Source organism: Chanos chanos, chromosome 4 (assembly GCF_902362185.1).
Source record: "Chanos chanos chromosome 4, fChaCha1.1, whole genome shotgun sequence".
Lineage (NCBI taxonomy): Eukaryota > Metazoa > Chordata > Actinopteri > Gonorynchiformes > Chanidae > Chanos > Chanos chanos.
Genome location: NC_044498.1, coordinates 40,261,475 through 40,277,496, shown reverse-complemented (window position 1 = coordinate 40,277,496; position 16,022 = coordinate 40,261,475). Strand labels below are relative to the sequence as shown.

The 16,022-nt window shown below is 39.1% G+C and overlaps 2 protein-coding genes across 2 annotated transcripts; one reads left to right on the top strand and one right to left on the bottom strand.

Annotated features, from left to right (window-relative positions):
• Positions 1–5,014: 5,014 nt before the first annotated feature.
• LOC115810390 (E3 ubiquitin-protein ligase TRIM39) lies at positions 5,015–7,060 on the top strand. Its single transcript, XM_030772322.1, has 6 exons — positions 5,015–5,032; positions 5,135–5,230; positions 5,431–5,681; positions 5,864–5,866; positions 5,935–6,077; positions 6,489–7,060. The coding sequence occupies exons 1-6, from the start codon at positions 5,015–5,017 to the stop codon at positions 7,058–7,060; spliced, it is 1,083 nt and encodes a 360-aa protein (XP_030628182.1).
• A 311-nt stretch (positions 7,061–7,371) lies between these two features.
• On the bottom strand, positions 7,372–15,765 carry LOC115809625 (hyaluronan-binding protein 2). The gene is made up of 13 exons (XM_030771358.1): positions 15,581–15,765; positions 14,828–14,927; positions 14,030–14,125; positions 13,529–13,636; positions 13,070–13,186; positions 12,725–12,835; positions 12,130–12,301; positions 11,734–11,831; positions 10,716–11,103; positions 9,603–9,745; positions 9,033–9,167; positions 8,505–8,650; positions 7,372–7,835 (listed from the first exon to the last, which is right to left on the bottom strand). The coding sequence occupies exons 1-13, from the start codon at positions 15,638–15,640 to the stop codon at positions 7,677–7,679; spliced, it is 1,833 nt and encodes a 610-aa protein (XP_030627218.1). The 5' UTR covers positions 15,641–15,765; the 3' UTR covers positions 7,372–7,676.
• Positions 15,766–16,022: the final 257 nt, after the last annotated feature.

Here is a 16,022-nt window from a genome sequence, read left to right as displayed (position 1 = left end):
TTTCAATAATTTGTTTGAGTGGCTTCTCACTGTCACTGCTTTATCATATTATCAATGACCACTCAATTTTCTCTGGGCCACTCCAGCTCTAGAGCTGACCCTGGCCCTATTACGCTACTGTAATGAGGGGCAGTGGACTGGTAATTGGTTCACATTATACCAGATCAGGTGACATTAGCTTTGCTCCCTTATCACAATGAGGCCTGCTGCTGCCTGGCAATGAGAAACTAAACACAACTCTCCCCTGAGTTAATGCAGGGCATCATCCAAATAACAGTTCAGCTCATCCAAACCCCTGCCATCCCATTTCAGTTTACTGTTTCAAGATTGCACTCCACGTTTTTCTGTGTGTCTGCCACAGAGTTGTCCCAGGTTCCCCTTCTGCTTGAAAACTCCCCTATATGGCATCTGGCATTATCCAAATGCAGATACAGGGGGGATAGTTTTCCCAGGCAGGGGAAGTACAGTGACTGAGATGGTAACACAACCAAATGGGTGTAACGTGAGAGGAACTGTACATTGGCCCGATGGTGGGTTCCATTCCGGCTCCAACGACTCCTTTCACTGTTCTATTGTCTCTCGTTCTCCTCTGAACAAAACCGCCAGGTCCAGCCACACATTTCCACTAATGAAATATGTACGTTTGTTTCAAGTTGGAGTAGTTTTAGCCCCTGAGAGTCAATGCAACTCATTAGTGCTGTGGGGGATCATATGGCTGTGTTTATTTGAAGTCAGGGCTCAGATTTGGTCGTACTATGGATCTTGTCCTGCATCTTGAAGCAGGGGAAAGTTTCCAGAGAGGATAAGATCTGTTCACTGGGCAGTTTGCCTGGAAATGTTTCGACTAATCTCTGATATTAATGGGCTAGGTGAGGTTTCATAGACCTTCTACTCCAAATTATCTTTGTCTCTCAGTTTTTAGATGCCACTTAGCAGTGTGTGAGTATTCTCTCTCTCTCTCTCTCTCTCTCTCTCTTTCTCCCTTCATATTGTACAATTTCGTTCTTCCTATAAGAGTCGCAAGGACATTTGGAGATTATCAGGTCAGTTTTAGTATTTGTTGAGAGCTAGTCCATCACTTCTTAAGAGCATGTGCTCAAATCCTCACTATTGAGTCTCACAAAACAGTTTATGATGATATACACTGAGAAGATCGTTATTCTCTTAAACAGTTTCTCCCTCCGTTTAGGCCGTGACCTTGCTGACACACACGAAAGATACACACTGAATGGACCACTAATAAAAAAGAAGAAACACATATTTCCCTGAAGCAGTAGAAGATTTGGCACAGCTGGTTGGGATCAAAGGCAAATAATTTACCCCCATACACATTGCCTTTGGAAACCTGTGCGTGGGTCATACAAGACTAAGCATACCATCTGGTGGTCAGGTGGATCGTTTCAAGAACAGATATGTAGATATATATTTAAGCAATATCACACGAGAAGGGGTGCTGTTATACTGTATATCAGCACGACCTTGAGTGTGATATTGCTTTTATACAACAGTTCTACAAACAAGGCTGTTTATCAAGTAATGAAAATTTGAGACAACATGTTTTTTGTTTTTTGGGTTTTTTTTTGCCATTTATTCAGTTCCGCCGACAAAAATAGCTCCTTCAGAATTACATTTACATGTGTTGTCAAGCAACACATAAACAGTTTCTTGACTGCAAGTTAGTTAGCTAGGCACATGCTTTTTTTTATCATACACGAAAAGGCTAGCAAGCTACTTTCTTTCATATCTGACAGCAGGCTCGCGTTACTTTTTATCATACACATGAAAGCTAGCTATATGGTAGGCAAGCAAGCCACTTCTAATCATAACCCCCTACAGGCTGGTGAGCTATTTTTTTTAGCATTCATGGACGGGCTAGATACGGTAGGCTTGCTAGCTAGCTATTGTTTATTATAGCCACTTGCAGGCTAGCTAGGTTATTTTATATCATACAGAGAAACGTATCCACATTTGCACTGTCGGTAAATGCAAATTGAGTTCGTATTGGTGTAATCAACAAATGCATCGGAACATCTGTAAAGCAAAGTGATACATAATAGCAAATGTCCCAGTGCTGCTATACTCTATATCAACACTCTTTGGAATGCTCTTGTCCAAATAAATCACTTGACCAGAAGTAACTGTTGAGTATATATATATAGTTAAGCCCAAACTTATTCATACCCATGCCAAATTTGGATGTACAGTGAATTTTCATTTGACCAATAGGTTTCATCTGGCTGGAAATGACATAAACAAGTGACAAAAGATGGTAAGACATAGTGTCAGAGATGTTAATGGTAAATAAACTATTTCTATGTCTTTTTTTTATTTTTTTACTAAAAATTCCATGTCCAAATTTACTCATACCTCTTGAAATTGTCGCAAATTTTTCAGAAAATGCAAGCTCCTATACCATTCCTGGTAATTTCCACCATGTTGTAGAGCATTCTAATCAACTGCAAATTGAGAACATCTCATGCAGTAGTTCTCTAGTCAGTTACTAGTCAATTGCATGTCATGGCTAAAACCAAAGAATTTAGTGAGGACCTCTGGTTGCACATTGTGACTGCTCACAAGACAGGGAAAGGCTATAAAGCCATATCCAAGTGTTTTCAAGTGCTAGTGGCCACAGTGCAAAGCATAATCTAAAAGTACAAGGAGTTCCACACTGTGAAAAATCTCAAAGGGTGGGGATAGGAAGCCAAAAGTGACCCCTGAGCTGGAAAGAATTGCAGTGTGAGAGGCCAAGAAGAATCCAAAGATCACCACCAAGGCCATCCTGATGAATCTGAGCAATTCTGGTACCAACATCTCAAAGCAGACACTTCAGCCTCCACGGACACCGACCAAGGAGGACTCCACTTCACCAAGACAGGCACACAAAGGCTCACCTAGCCTTTGCAAAAGCTCACCTGGACAAAAAAGAAAGCTTTTGGTCATCTGACCACAGAATTGATGACCAAAAGCTTTCTTTTCTTCTTTTCTTTCTTGGAGAAGTGGGATTTGTCACTTGTTTATGTAATTTCCAGCCAGATGAAACCTATTGGTCAAATAAAAATTCACTGTAAATTCAAATTTTACATGGGCATGAATAATTTTTAATTTTGGGCTTAATTGTGTGTAAATATATATATATTTATATATATGAGTGTATGTATTAACATGTATGAGCATATCAACATACGTATGATAACATATGAATGTGATATTATCAATCTTAGACACTTTTAATAAGTCCTCAATTGCCTTCACTTTTCCCTCTTCATAGTGCATATCCAGGTGAGACAGTGTTGAAACAGGGATGGTTATAGGCAATGAATCTTTGAGTTTTGTGTGTGTGTGTGTGTGTGTGTGTTTATGTCCCTATCCCATGTCCTCACTGTTTTAGAACGGTGTTCTGAAAATACTCTGTGGAGTAAAAAAATAAAAAGGCAGGATATTGAATAACAAGGTTAAAACACAGGAGCAAATATTCTGTTATTAAAGTTGGATTGCAGGGATTCGATCTGAGCCAGTTAATAGCCAGTGATTTAGTACGAGTCCCAACCGAAAGGTAAAGGAGCGGTCATGCTAACGGTAACTAATGGTAGAGCTGGAAGAAGTTATGGGATGTTATTACCACAGGAAATTATTCTAAGAGACAGGTCATGATGTGAAATATGTATGGGTCAGTGCTTATTAGAACACTAGGGAAGTCGGTGAAATGTTAGTGTTTATGTATATAAGTATGGAGAGAGAGAGAGAGAGAGAGAGAGAGAGAGAGAGAGGGATAACGTTAAGGTTAGTGTAGGTCATATTGCGCATGTACAGGGCTTGAACCATGGATAGGAAATTGAGTTTAAGATGTTTAATTCTTGGTTTTGGATTATTTTAAATATCGAGTATTGTGTGTCCGTATGCACTGAAAGAGGACAGATAACTCATATTGAAATATTTTACAGGAGATAATATGGTTGACCATTAACGTAAAGAAGAAATAGACTGATTGAAACAGAGCTTTTTGGAATTGCTCTCTGAAAGTTAGTCTTATGATCAGTATATTTTACTGTCAATATTGTAGGCATTTTGTGATTAGTTTCATATTAAGCCAAAAGACCTTGTGATCCATGGAGTGTCTGTGTTATACATTAGTTATGCTGCACTGCCATCTGTTGGACCAAATGAAATAGAATCACTCTTATCTCCTTGAGCTTTAAACATGTGAATATTCCCCTTACTTCATGAAAAATCACTAACACAATCAGTGGTTGGTTAGTCATTGTTCATCAGTTTTGCAAAAACACACAGTACTACCAGAATGAGGCTGGCAGACCCAAGCTGGAATGTTTTGACCCAGAGGAATGTTTTGACGTGAAATTAAAATTGTTTGATCAGATTTTGTTGTTTGATTTAGACCCAGTCATAAAATCCCCGACACCGTGTTATACTGAATGCCCTGGTTATGGGAATCATTACAAGGGGAAGAATGTGACAGTGAAAATGAATTTGAGTCCAGTTTCTTCTTCTTCCTCTTCTTCTTCTTCTTCTTCTTCTTCTTCTCGATTTGAACATTATTAAAGATTACCATATCTTTCTTCATTTTACACTATACAGCAATGCTGCAGAGAGTGTTGAGTGCGTGAGTGTGAGGCACTTTGAACATCATAATCATCATTTTCTAAGAAACCATTCACAGTATGGCATCTCAAAATACTGCTGCTAAAAATGGATGATTGTTGGGTCTGTTAGTGAGCAGTCTGGCGCAGGTGCTCAGCCTGGTGACATTTCAAGGTTGAATTCCTCCCTGCTTAAGCTAATCAAGTCAATGACATGTAACAGCAGCTTCACACTGTGCTAGCCAAACAGTTAGAAAAGGACCAGGCGCCCATGCTTTAAACCACTCTGCTGCCTGCCAGTCCATTCCACCAAACCCACAACAGGACAGCAAGTGTGTTTTGAGCAGAGGAGTTCAAAAGAATCTATACAGGTTTAACGTGGCTCAGTTTTACCTGTACTTGTGACTGAAAAAGTTGAGATGAAGCCTCAGCATCAAGTAAGTAATTTGCCACAGTCTTCACTTTTCATATTTTTTTGTTGTTTTGTTGGTTGGTTGTCCTTATTCTATATTGTCAAATCTGCTCATACTGACATACAGGAGACACTGAAGAAACTTCAGGATTGTCTCTGCAGACAGAGAGAGGCAGTGAAATACAGGCTGAGAAAACTCAGTGCTAGACAAACTGAAATAACTGTAAGTTACTACCATTCAGAAAAGACATTCAGATCTCTAGTGGCCACTTGTAGATGGTATTTTAGAATCAGTGAACAGGCCAGCAAATGGAACCTTTGCTCTCAGAGTAAAATCCTTTACAGTAGAACATATTGTGATTTTTCCCTTTTTTTATTATTTGCAATCTTACTTGCCTGCTTTTGCCTCATGTACTACAACAGAAAAAGTCTACAATATTAAGAGATGGCATACAGAAAAAGTATGATGAAATGAAGAAAGTTCTGGAAGAAGATTGCAGGAGCACTCTCAGTCTTTTGAAGGCAGAGGAGAAAGCTGCCATTCAGGCTGTGGATGACTTAATTGAGAAGAACTGTCTCATGCTCAAAGACATTGAACACCAGCTCTCTGAACTAACAGAGGAGAACATAATCAGAGGCAAAGATATGGTGAGGGTTTTTTTTCTTTTGGAGGGGTCAAGACATATGAGATATTACAGTATTCAATGAGAAAGATTAATAACTTTCTGTTCTCTCACTCCTTCACTCTGGTTTCTTTTCTTTCATTCTGTCTCTCTCCCCAGGCTGCAGAGATTGAGGTCAGGTGTGTGCAATTTACCTAGAAAATACAGCAAAATAAAAAGCAGTGTATGGTAAGGAGGTAGTGTGTAGTCAGATCTCCAATGTTGAGCATGATCATGAGTGTTGGTTTTGCTGCCTGAATTTCAGAGTACAGGACCTGCTGGAGAACACAGACCCAGGGAGGGTGAAACTGGATGAACCAAAAGCAGACCAAATCTTGAGCCTTACTCACAATCTTCTGCTGTTCATTCGCTCCCAGATCCCTGTCACCAAGAGACTACTCAAGAGCTGTGAGATCTTCACCTCTGATGACACATCCATCAAATCTATGGCATGCTGAAAAATTATTTCCAACACTCAGCAGGCCAAATCACTGGTATATGCTGTAGTGACCAAAAGCTAGAACAGCAGAGCACAAAAATGATCCTGTCCTTGGTCATAAAGCAGATTTACAGGATCTTGGGTCTGAGTCAACCCAATGAGCATGTCTGAAGTAACAGTAGCAAGGCTATAAATGGGAAGACAATTCAACAGGATCTAATTCAAAGATAGCGTGACTGACACTGGTTAGTTGAGGAGGTAGTTGAAATAATGAATCTATTTTAAGGAACTAAGGGACATGAGTGCCATTTAGGATATTGTTTATGCAAGTGCCAAGCCAAAGCCTTGTGTGAACAGTTGATCCTCTTTCCTTTCTCCAGATTCTACAGACGTGACGTTGGATCCCGACACTGCTCATCCAAATTTGATCATTTCTCCAGCTGGTGACACTGCAACCTACACCAGCATTTGGCAGGAAGTCCCTGAGTATGAAGGCCGTTTTGACACCACAATCAATGTCATCAGCAAACAGTGCTGGGATTCCGGCTATCACTACTGGGAAGTGGATGTGACGGGGAAAACCTACTGGGAGATAGGTCTCACTTATCCTACCATTCCCCGAAAAGGTCGTAAAGAGGACTGTTGGCTGGGTCGTGGCCCAGAGTCTTGGTGTGTGGAGTTTTTTAATGGAGATTACACAGCCTGGCACAGAGGTGTTGACCATCCACTTCCCATTACCCAGTCTTTCACTCGGATTGGGATCTTCTGCAGTTTCTCTGTTGGCCTGGTTTCATTCTTAGGAATGGACAATATGACTCCACTCTTCTCCTTTTGCTCTGGAACATTCACCGACTCTCTCTATCTTGCACTGTGCCCAGGTCATGACCTACAAGGTGCCAACTCTAAACCCATAAAGATTTACAGTGCTATAAGGAACATCAGTCAATCCTGACCCATGTCCTAAAAGGTCTCTCAGAAACACAACTCAGAGTGAACTAGTAAGTGTTATATTAGCTCATATAGAGTTTCATTTCATGTCACAGACGTAGACTGAATACAATTTTACTGTCATCAGTGGTTGAAATCAGAACTGACCAGAAGTATCCAATGGTATCATATAAAACCATTCATATCCTTCTAGTAGCGGTTACATTGCCTAGACCTGGCCAACTGTAGGGGTTATATTTTTATGCCATGAAGAACTCTAAACTTTTGACTGAACAGAAGTTAGAGGGATACTGGGAATGAAAACAGAGGTTTCCATCTGGGTTGGAAACAGACTTTAATAGCTAGGCATTTCAAGTGTGTGGTCACAAAGTAATACAGGCACATATCCTATACACTGTTATGGGCTACATTGTGTAAAAGAACTCATAATTCATCAAAATCAAAAAGTCAAGTAAGGTTATTTTTCATTATGCCATTTTTAATGAAATGAACTATACTGAGAGATTAAAGTTTTACCCACCCTGATGACCACACTTTGTATTACAAAATCCGCTGTTTTATTGTAGAGTCCCTGTGGTAGCTTTTCTTAAAGTACTGTCATATATGCCCACTGGTGCTGACTATTGCCCCGTTTTTGATTTGATCCAGTTGACATAGTTGGTGACACGGGTATAAACACCAGGTTTATTCTCCTTTCCACAGCTGTCTCCCCAGCTAACGATACCATACAGATAGTGTGTGTCACCCTCTGTACAGGTCAATGGTCCTCCAGAGTCACCCTATCCAATAAATAAATAAATAAATAAAGTTAAATCTTGTGCTTTGATCCCTGGTCATAGTGTATCTCTATCATCATAAATTTTATGAATTATGAAAATAATCATGACCAAACAGATTCCTACAATCTCACCATCACAAAATGACATTATTATGACTAAAACTGGTTTTGGAACTGATGTTGCTATAGCCCATTAGTTGCTGAAATTGTGTGTGGTTTTAATACCAGGCATAGTTCTCTTCTTATGATCTTTGTCATACATGTGTTTAGCATATCAATGTAATTAAAAACTAAATCTTTAATTTTTTTCTCTTTAGTCAAATGACAGAAAATTTTGAAATATGAGCTGAGTCTGAGTAAAGCTACAACAGGTGAATCTGCTTCTAGGATATTTTTTTTTACAAGTTTTGAGTCATTTTACTTTATGCATAAGATATTTAGATATTCAGCAATACTGTGACTGTTATCCTCAGCATGCTTTCTGTCAAAGGGCACTGAGGATAGTTCAAGTCTAAACATATTCTCAGACATTCAAGCTGGCATAAATTAGAAAACACTCTCACAGATTCTGACTGGCTCAAGACAAATGTTGGCTTTAACCTCACAGTATACAGTGATTCTGAACCATAGTGCAACATCTTTCACGTTCCTCAAATGCTTTTCTCCTTACCTGACAAGAGTCCACGCCACCCTTCAGATGTCCAGCACAGAACATGGTCCCGTCAATGGCCTTGCCATACACTTTTTTGTCTGAACATTTATCCTGGGAGATCAGCAGCACTTTTGCATCCAGCAACTGGCTCGAACCATAGTCCGCTACAGCCAGAAACAAGTAAAGAAAGGGATGTTAAAGATACACTGCAAGTTTAAATGGAGTCAAATGGGCTACTTGAGATTGTAGAGATGCCTTAGATGATTGAAAACCACTCATGTGAGTGCTGCATACTGTATGATATCTCAAGAAAATGTGCATCTGTAAATTAGCAGTTTTTCAGTATATGACTTCCAAAGAGATGATTGACAATCATTTGTGGCAATACGTCTAACTGTTAATTTCAGTATTAGGTATGTCTTTGAGTAACCTGTACACCTTGACCATGACAGATCAATATGTTATATTTATCTGTACTGATTATTTTAATTGTAATATGGTCTACAGAAAGAGAATCACTGAGCAGAAAGTTTAATGGAAACTCACAGGCCTCTGTGGCTCCCCATCCTGAAATGGTACACTCTGTCCCGTCTGGGAACGGTCCGTTAGGCAAACAGGCCGCCTTCACAAACTGAGTCTCTTCAGCACAGTCTCCATTAGCCCCTTTAAGCTTCAGCAGAGCTACAACACAGAAGTAAAAACATTTGAACAGTAAAGCACAAGCCTTGTAGTCAGTACACAGAAATCATCATAAATTGGTCCATGTGAAACAACTGGATTGTAACTAATATATAAGTACAATTTATCATATTTCTGCATAATGGTTTGCTATCTGCGGGCTACTGAAATATTATTTAGCCTGTAATATAGTAATAAAAGTAATAGAATATATTTGTAATTGGCTTTACTTTAACTGTATGGTTATTTGGCGATCCTGTAATTGCTATATTAATTACTACACAAGAACACATAGCATTAAAATGTAATGCCTTTCACACATAGTAGAGTCATAACATAGGTATTGAGCATAAAAAGCTAAATAGTGGACAACATAATTAAGAGGAAAAGTGTTCTTTGTCTCTGAAAATGGTTAAAAGGTCGAAATGCACCATTTACCGATGTCATTGTGGACTGCTTCAGAGGTCTCCTTGTAGTCCTCATGGACAATGGTTTTCTCTACCTCCAGCAGCTGATCAATGCTCTCTGTCTTCCCCAGGTCAACCCCTCCAAGAACAACCCGGATGTCTTGTCCTGGCTCTCTGTGGTGGTAACAGAGGTGACATCCTAGTTCCAACACCTTGATCTAATTCATATACAAAGACCAGTCCCTAATGGAAAAAAAAATATGCTCTCTGCTCTTTAGTTTCTCTTTTAATGGTTGTTGGTTCAGTTCAGTTCAGTGAGGTCACTTTTTCCATGAAACACATTCAGCAGAAGGCCACAGACAGTCTTCAGAGTCAATATTCTCTTGGTGGTCAATAAGCTACCACCTTCCAATACCATCCACAAAATCTTACTGATTTTAATCCAAATTTTAGTGATTTGTACAATGTAGATTTTGTTGAAGCTGTGTAAACCATTTTGTTACACATCCAGAGGTGGACTAATCAATATCTGGGCAATAATTAAATTTCTCTTTGAGAGTTTAAACATACTCCTTGCTCTGATCAGCAGTTTGTCCTCCAACGCATTTGGCCTTATCTAAGTTAAAAATGAGCACACATGCCCTCAGTCTAACTGGGTGAGTTTGAATTTGTGGCTTCATTGGTAAATTTTTTACATTATGGCTTAATCTCTTCAGTACATCTTTTAAAGTGTGGGTTTGACTGATGCTGAATGATGTATCTCACTTACATAGTTCAACCACTAATTTCAACCACTGGCCACTGAAATATAAATTATTAGGTCCAAAACAGGTTGACTTCGGTTTGTGAGGTGCAACATTTTACTTGTGCATCATTTCTCTCTTCAACAGTTTCTGGTATTACATGAAATGGGCCTTTTGGACCAGTGTGAGATGATATTGGTACTCTTTGAATCAATTTATCAGTATGGAAAGTGCCATGTATCAGACTTTTTTTGAGACATATTCAAATAAAGTACCAATCTGTCTCATAATTGTGTATCCTTGCAATACTGTGCACTGTGCATCTTCTGAGAAGTTTTAAGACATTCCTGTTTTATGAAAATATGTTCTTGGTGACCACACTTAAAAAAAACCATACTTACATGCAGTGGGCAGCAGTGAGCACCCAGCAGGATTTGATGACTGTTCCTCCGCAAATGTGTCGGAAGTCTGCAGTGGACCCTTTGGGTCTGATCTGCACAGATGCTTGCCATGGCTGAGATCCGGGAATTGACTTCAGGCCACCGTAGATGCGGGTTATAGACCGACGTGGCTGTGGCTTCCCACAGGATCGGAACTGTCTTGTGACATTGGCAAGTTCAGTTGTAGCCAGCGGCGGCACATTGGTGCCTGTGGGTTCGGATGGCTTCGGCACAGAAGTTGTTGGTGCCACAGGACTCTCTGTCGGCTTTGGAAGAGCAGTGGTGATTGTTTCAGGGGGTTTTGGTGTGGTGGATAGGGTCTCAGGAGCCTCGGTTGTGGATGGGCTGGCTATGGAAAAAACAGACATATTTTCAGAATTGGAAGGTAACAAAGACATTATTCAATCTGATACACGCAGGCTTGCTCCAGGCACATCTAAGCTGCTTAAATCGTCTTTACAATGTACTAATCGATCTATGTGTAAACCACTTTACAATGCAAAACACAGTCTGAAATTAAGTGTTGAGGTTGTCCCAAATACATGACTATTTAAACAGACTGCTTTTGCTGCAAGCTAATTCCATGGCCATGACCATCTCAACATGTGTCTATAACATCTGGAAGTCTTTACCAACCAGTTTCAAAGAACATGCACAAAAACCTCCTAGTATTTCTTTGTCCCACACTGGTCCAGACTGAAACAATATAAACACTATCAAAGTAGGTTTAACACTGGTGAAGTTGTGTGGGTACGCTCCACTGCATCTCACAGAACTCAAATACTTAAATATGTTACTTATTCTTAAATACATAAATATGTTAATCTTATTTCAAACACTGAATGACTCTACACTCCACACATTTTCAAACTTTTCAAACTCCCTGTGGAAAAAAAGGTTTGCACAAGTGATACAGAATTTCTGAGAGGAAACTGAGGTGGCTCATTGTTAGTAACTGATTACAGTGCCTTGGCCTTACATGTGGGATCAGAGCATTTCCTCACATCACAGTACTCCCAGCGAAGCTTCTTTCCCCTTCTGATAAAGCACCATGGACGAGAATCTCCATCTGGATTTCTTAAAAGAGAAAATTGAAGAACTGGTTGTGAAAATGTTTTTTCAGTCAGAAAAGAGAGTTGATAAAGTTGTTTTTTTTTTTCTTTAATTTTGAAAAACTTGAATCATTTTTATAAAGGAAGCTTATTTGTTGAATTCATGTGATTATGTATATTTGGAGGCATCTGCATTTGCATGTGTGTGCGTGTGTGTATGTGTGTGGGTGTGTGTGTGGGTGTGTGTGTGTGTGTGTGTGAGAGAGAGAGAGAGAGAGAGAGAGAGAGAGAGATGTGAATTTGGGTGATGAATTATTTCTTACCTGCAGTAGTTATGGGGACCCAGGCCATCGTCTCCTTTATAAGCAGCAAACGGGTCAGTTCCTCTGTCCAAGATGAAATAGGAGTTCCAGTACAGACACTCATGTCCATCTTCTGTCTCAGACACTTTGCCCCTGTATGACTCACCATCTCCCTCATAGCAGTCATCAGGACCTGGGAAAACATCCACCACACACTACAGGTTACAACTGATAGATAATCAGTCTGTGCACATTTAAAGAAGCTGTTACAATCTTCAAAGGTAGCTGTCACAAGTGTGAGAAGTCTTGCTCCTATAGATGGGAAAAGTCTTGGAAAACACTTGATTCATCCAGTTATGATTCTGAATCAGACTGATCCAAGACTAGAACAAGATGGTAAAGTGAAGTGACTCTCAGGGATGGCCACTGCCCCACCCTAGTTTAGAAGCTATATCTTTTCATTTACATTATAACAAAACATTGTAATATATTTACATTATATTACAGTATAATATTTTAATGGGATGATGTTTTTTGTGTGATTTTAACTGATCCTAAGGCTTCTTAAAACAATGTCTCATTCCTCCTGCCTCTTGTTGGAGAACAGTATACTTACCCACTTGGCAGTAATTGCCGCTGTAGCCTTCAGTGCATTCACAGTCAAAGTCCTGACCATCCTTCACACAAGTCCCTCCATTCTTACAAGGGTTCGGGTCACAAGGAGCAGCTAGACAGAGAGAGAGAGAGGAGTGACTTGAGAAGTAACTTACCTGATTACTTACACAGCTGAGCTGAACTGAATGGAACTGCAGTTAACTGAATCCAATTTTTACTGCTCAAGATCTGAACTGCTCAAACTGAATTCAGCTGAAACAAACTGAACTGAATTCAGCCAAACTAAACAGAGCAAAACTGAATTGGATTGGTTTAAAGAAGGCAGAAGGTGAGTTTGAAGTCTTACTGGTTCGACACTGTGGAGGTTTGAAGGGCTCTTTGCATTTACACTCATAGAATGGTGGAGTCGAGGTGACGAGGCACTGCCCACGTCCACATGTTCTCTTCTTACAAACTTTTTTAGCTGCAAATATATACATTATAATTTATTCTGTATTTATGTTTAATTAGGCAGTGAATGTCACTGAGGATACGCAAAATATTTAAGCATATCAAAACAATATCACAGTGGTGATCTACATCAGTGGAATAATTAATGACAATTAATTGTGAGTCAAAACGATATCATTAACCATCTATAAATGGCCAACATTGTGCATACCAATGGTAACTAGATTGTTTCTTCATATCTTGGACTTTAAACATTCATTTATACATGGCATATTTGTGAACTTTAAGAAAATAGCTTTCAGATTACTTTTGATCCCAAGGTGAATATTTTACTATTCCAGTAATGAGTCCAAACCTTTTTCACATCGTCTGCCTTTAAAAGGCTTGGGACAGTCACACTTAAACTTTCCTCTTCTTTCCTCACACACACCACCATTCATACAAGGGTTTGGTTTACATTGCCCTACACAGAAAAAGAGAGAGACAGAGAAAGAGAGCAGGAGAAAAGAGAGAGAGAGAGAGAGAGAGAGAGAGCGAGGTGGAGGGATAAATGAATGTTAGTATAATAAGGCAGGTGTTAAAATGAGGGGCAAAAATACAGTGACACAGGTATGCTTTATTTAAACTACCGAAAGGATGATGAATGTTACTCAACCAGTATTTACTAAAGAAGTGCAAAGTACAAATACAAACACATGAGCTTGTTCTGTACTCATATAGTGACTATAAAAATATTGTTATAATTATCTTTGTTGAAATCAGGTGTAGTTATCACATAATACAAGACAGGGAAAGCAAATATATGGAAGAAATCATGTAAAATAGAAAAATAAAGAATAGTTTAGAATGAACTGACCTCTAACATCCTGAAGTTTTAACAGCCAGTCAATTTCTTCATCATCTTCATCATCTTCACTCCCCTCCTCAAATATGTCGTAGTCCACCAACAGTTCTGATACAGAGAGACTGTGATACCAAGAGCTATAACACCTCATTTATACGTGTGTACGGGGCATATGCTCCTTCTTAAAATTGTAACTATTTCCTGTTGTATAGATTTTTATTATTGTTTGCATAATTGAACATGACATTCATATCAGCCAAAATGAACTTAACTGAGTCTTATAACCAAGGTGTCGCAAAACACGTTATGTTGTACCGTTGAAGTGAAGTAGGTACATAGAGGTTGACTTAAAGGAAAGGTTCACATGTTTATAGGGATTTGATGCATGGATTGTGCTAGCTGAGTTTCATCTCTAGCGCTAATTATAAGAATGTTGATACATTACCACCCGTAAATGCACTGATCACTCAAATGTAGAGTTGTAAGAGCATGATGAGAAAACACTAAGAGAGCACCTGTCCCATAACATGACTTTACAAGCACTTGATTACATCGCAGGCATTCATATGGTTTACATGATACAGTCTACAATCAGCCTGAATTAATTGTAGGATCTATTACACTTCCTTAAACTGTGTGTATGTGTGTGTGTGTGTGTTTCCATCTGTCTGTATGAGAAGGAGACTATATATGTTTGCATGTCCATGAGCATGTGTGTATTTCAGTGAGTGAGAAAAAGAGAATTATAGGGAGAGAGGGAAAAAAAACCCTTATTGTGCGTAGGGGTGTGTGAACTGAGACCTCTCTTACCCTCCACTCTCCCTCTGTGCTTTCCGCCTTTTCTTCCACGCTTGCCGTGCTTTTCATGTTTACCGTGTTTTTCGTGTTTATCATGCTTGTCACGTTTCAACTGAAAAGGAAAATGATTCAAACATCTTAGAAACTGTTCCAACATCACAGTGTTACACTAAACACAATGGTTAGAATTTAACTTGTTTTTGAAAACTCCTTTTTGGAATTCCATTGTCTTAATGGATACAAATTACACTTTCAGTTATTTAGTTATAATTCATAAAACATTAAAAAACATAACACAGGCAAAATTATATAATTCAAAATCATATATTCACATTTACACGAGATAAGTCGCAGAATTCTTCAGTATTGCAATAACACAGATTTTCAATGTAATACATAGGAATATGACATAAGAATATGAATATAACTTGAACACTTATACATCACGTCAAACAGTTTGTAAATGATCAAATATAATTCAGTATTGAAACACATATTATACTAGAATAACATAGCTTTAATATGTGACTGTGTAATACGTTAAAGGCAAAACCCCACTGCAGCTGTGCAGTCATGTTTAACTTCCAAAATAAAGTCTCACTGAACTATGATATTCCCTATTATATATATATATAGATAGATAGATAGATAGACAGATAAACATAGATAAACTGAACTGACATATCTAGTAATGCAATCTGTTGAACTTTTTCATTCAGCCAGCTAGCGATATAGTGCTGGTGTTCAGACAGAAGAGTCACATACCTCTGCATGGATGAAGAACAGGGAGAGGAAGAGGAGAAGGAGAAGGGGTTTGAAGTACATGATGGCAGCCTGTCAGAAGCAGAGGTAGCAGAATGCACTGCAGTGTTCAATGCACTACACTGCAATAAAACAACTACTCAAACTCTTTGCTCATGTCATTCACCCCTCTCTCTCTCTCTCTCTCTCTCTCCCCCTCATTTCTGTTGTTCAAAGATGGGTTTCTTTGTGCATACACACAAATCATTCATTGGTCATCCACTCTATGCATTACAGTCTTGTGATGTGTGGGCCGTGCTAAACTTTCAGGCTGTCCGTTTTAATATTACCTAACATTTGTCCTCATATGGCCTAGAATTTGATTTTCCCATCTCAATCAGGCCTACACAACGCAGACCAGAATGAAAATGCTTGTGAATGGTCAGTCCCGAACCAATCACTTCTT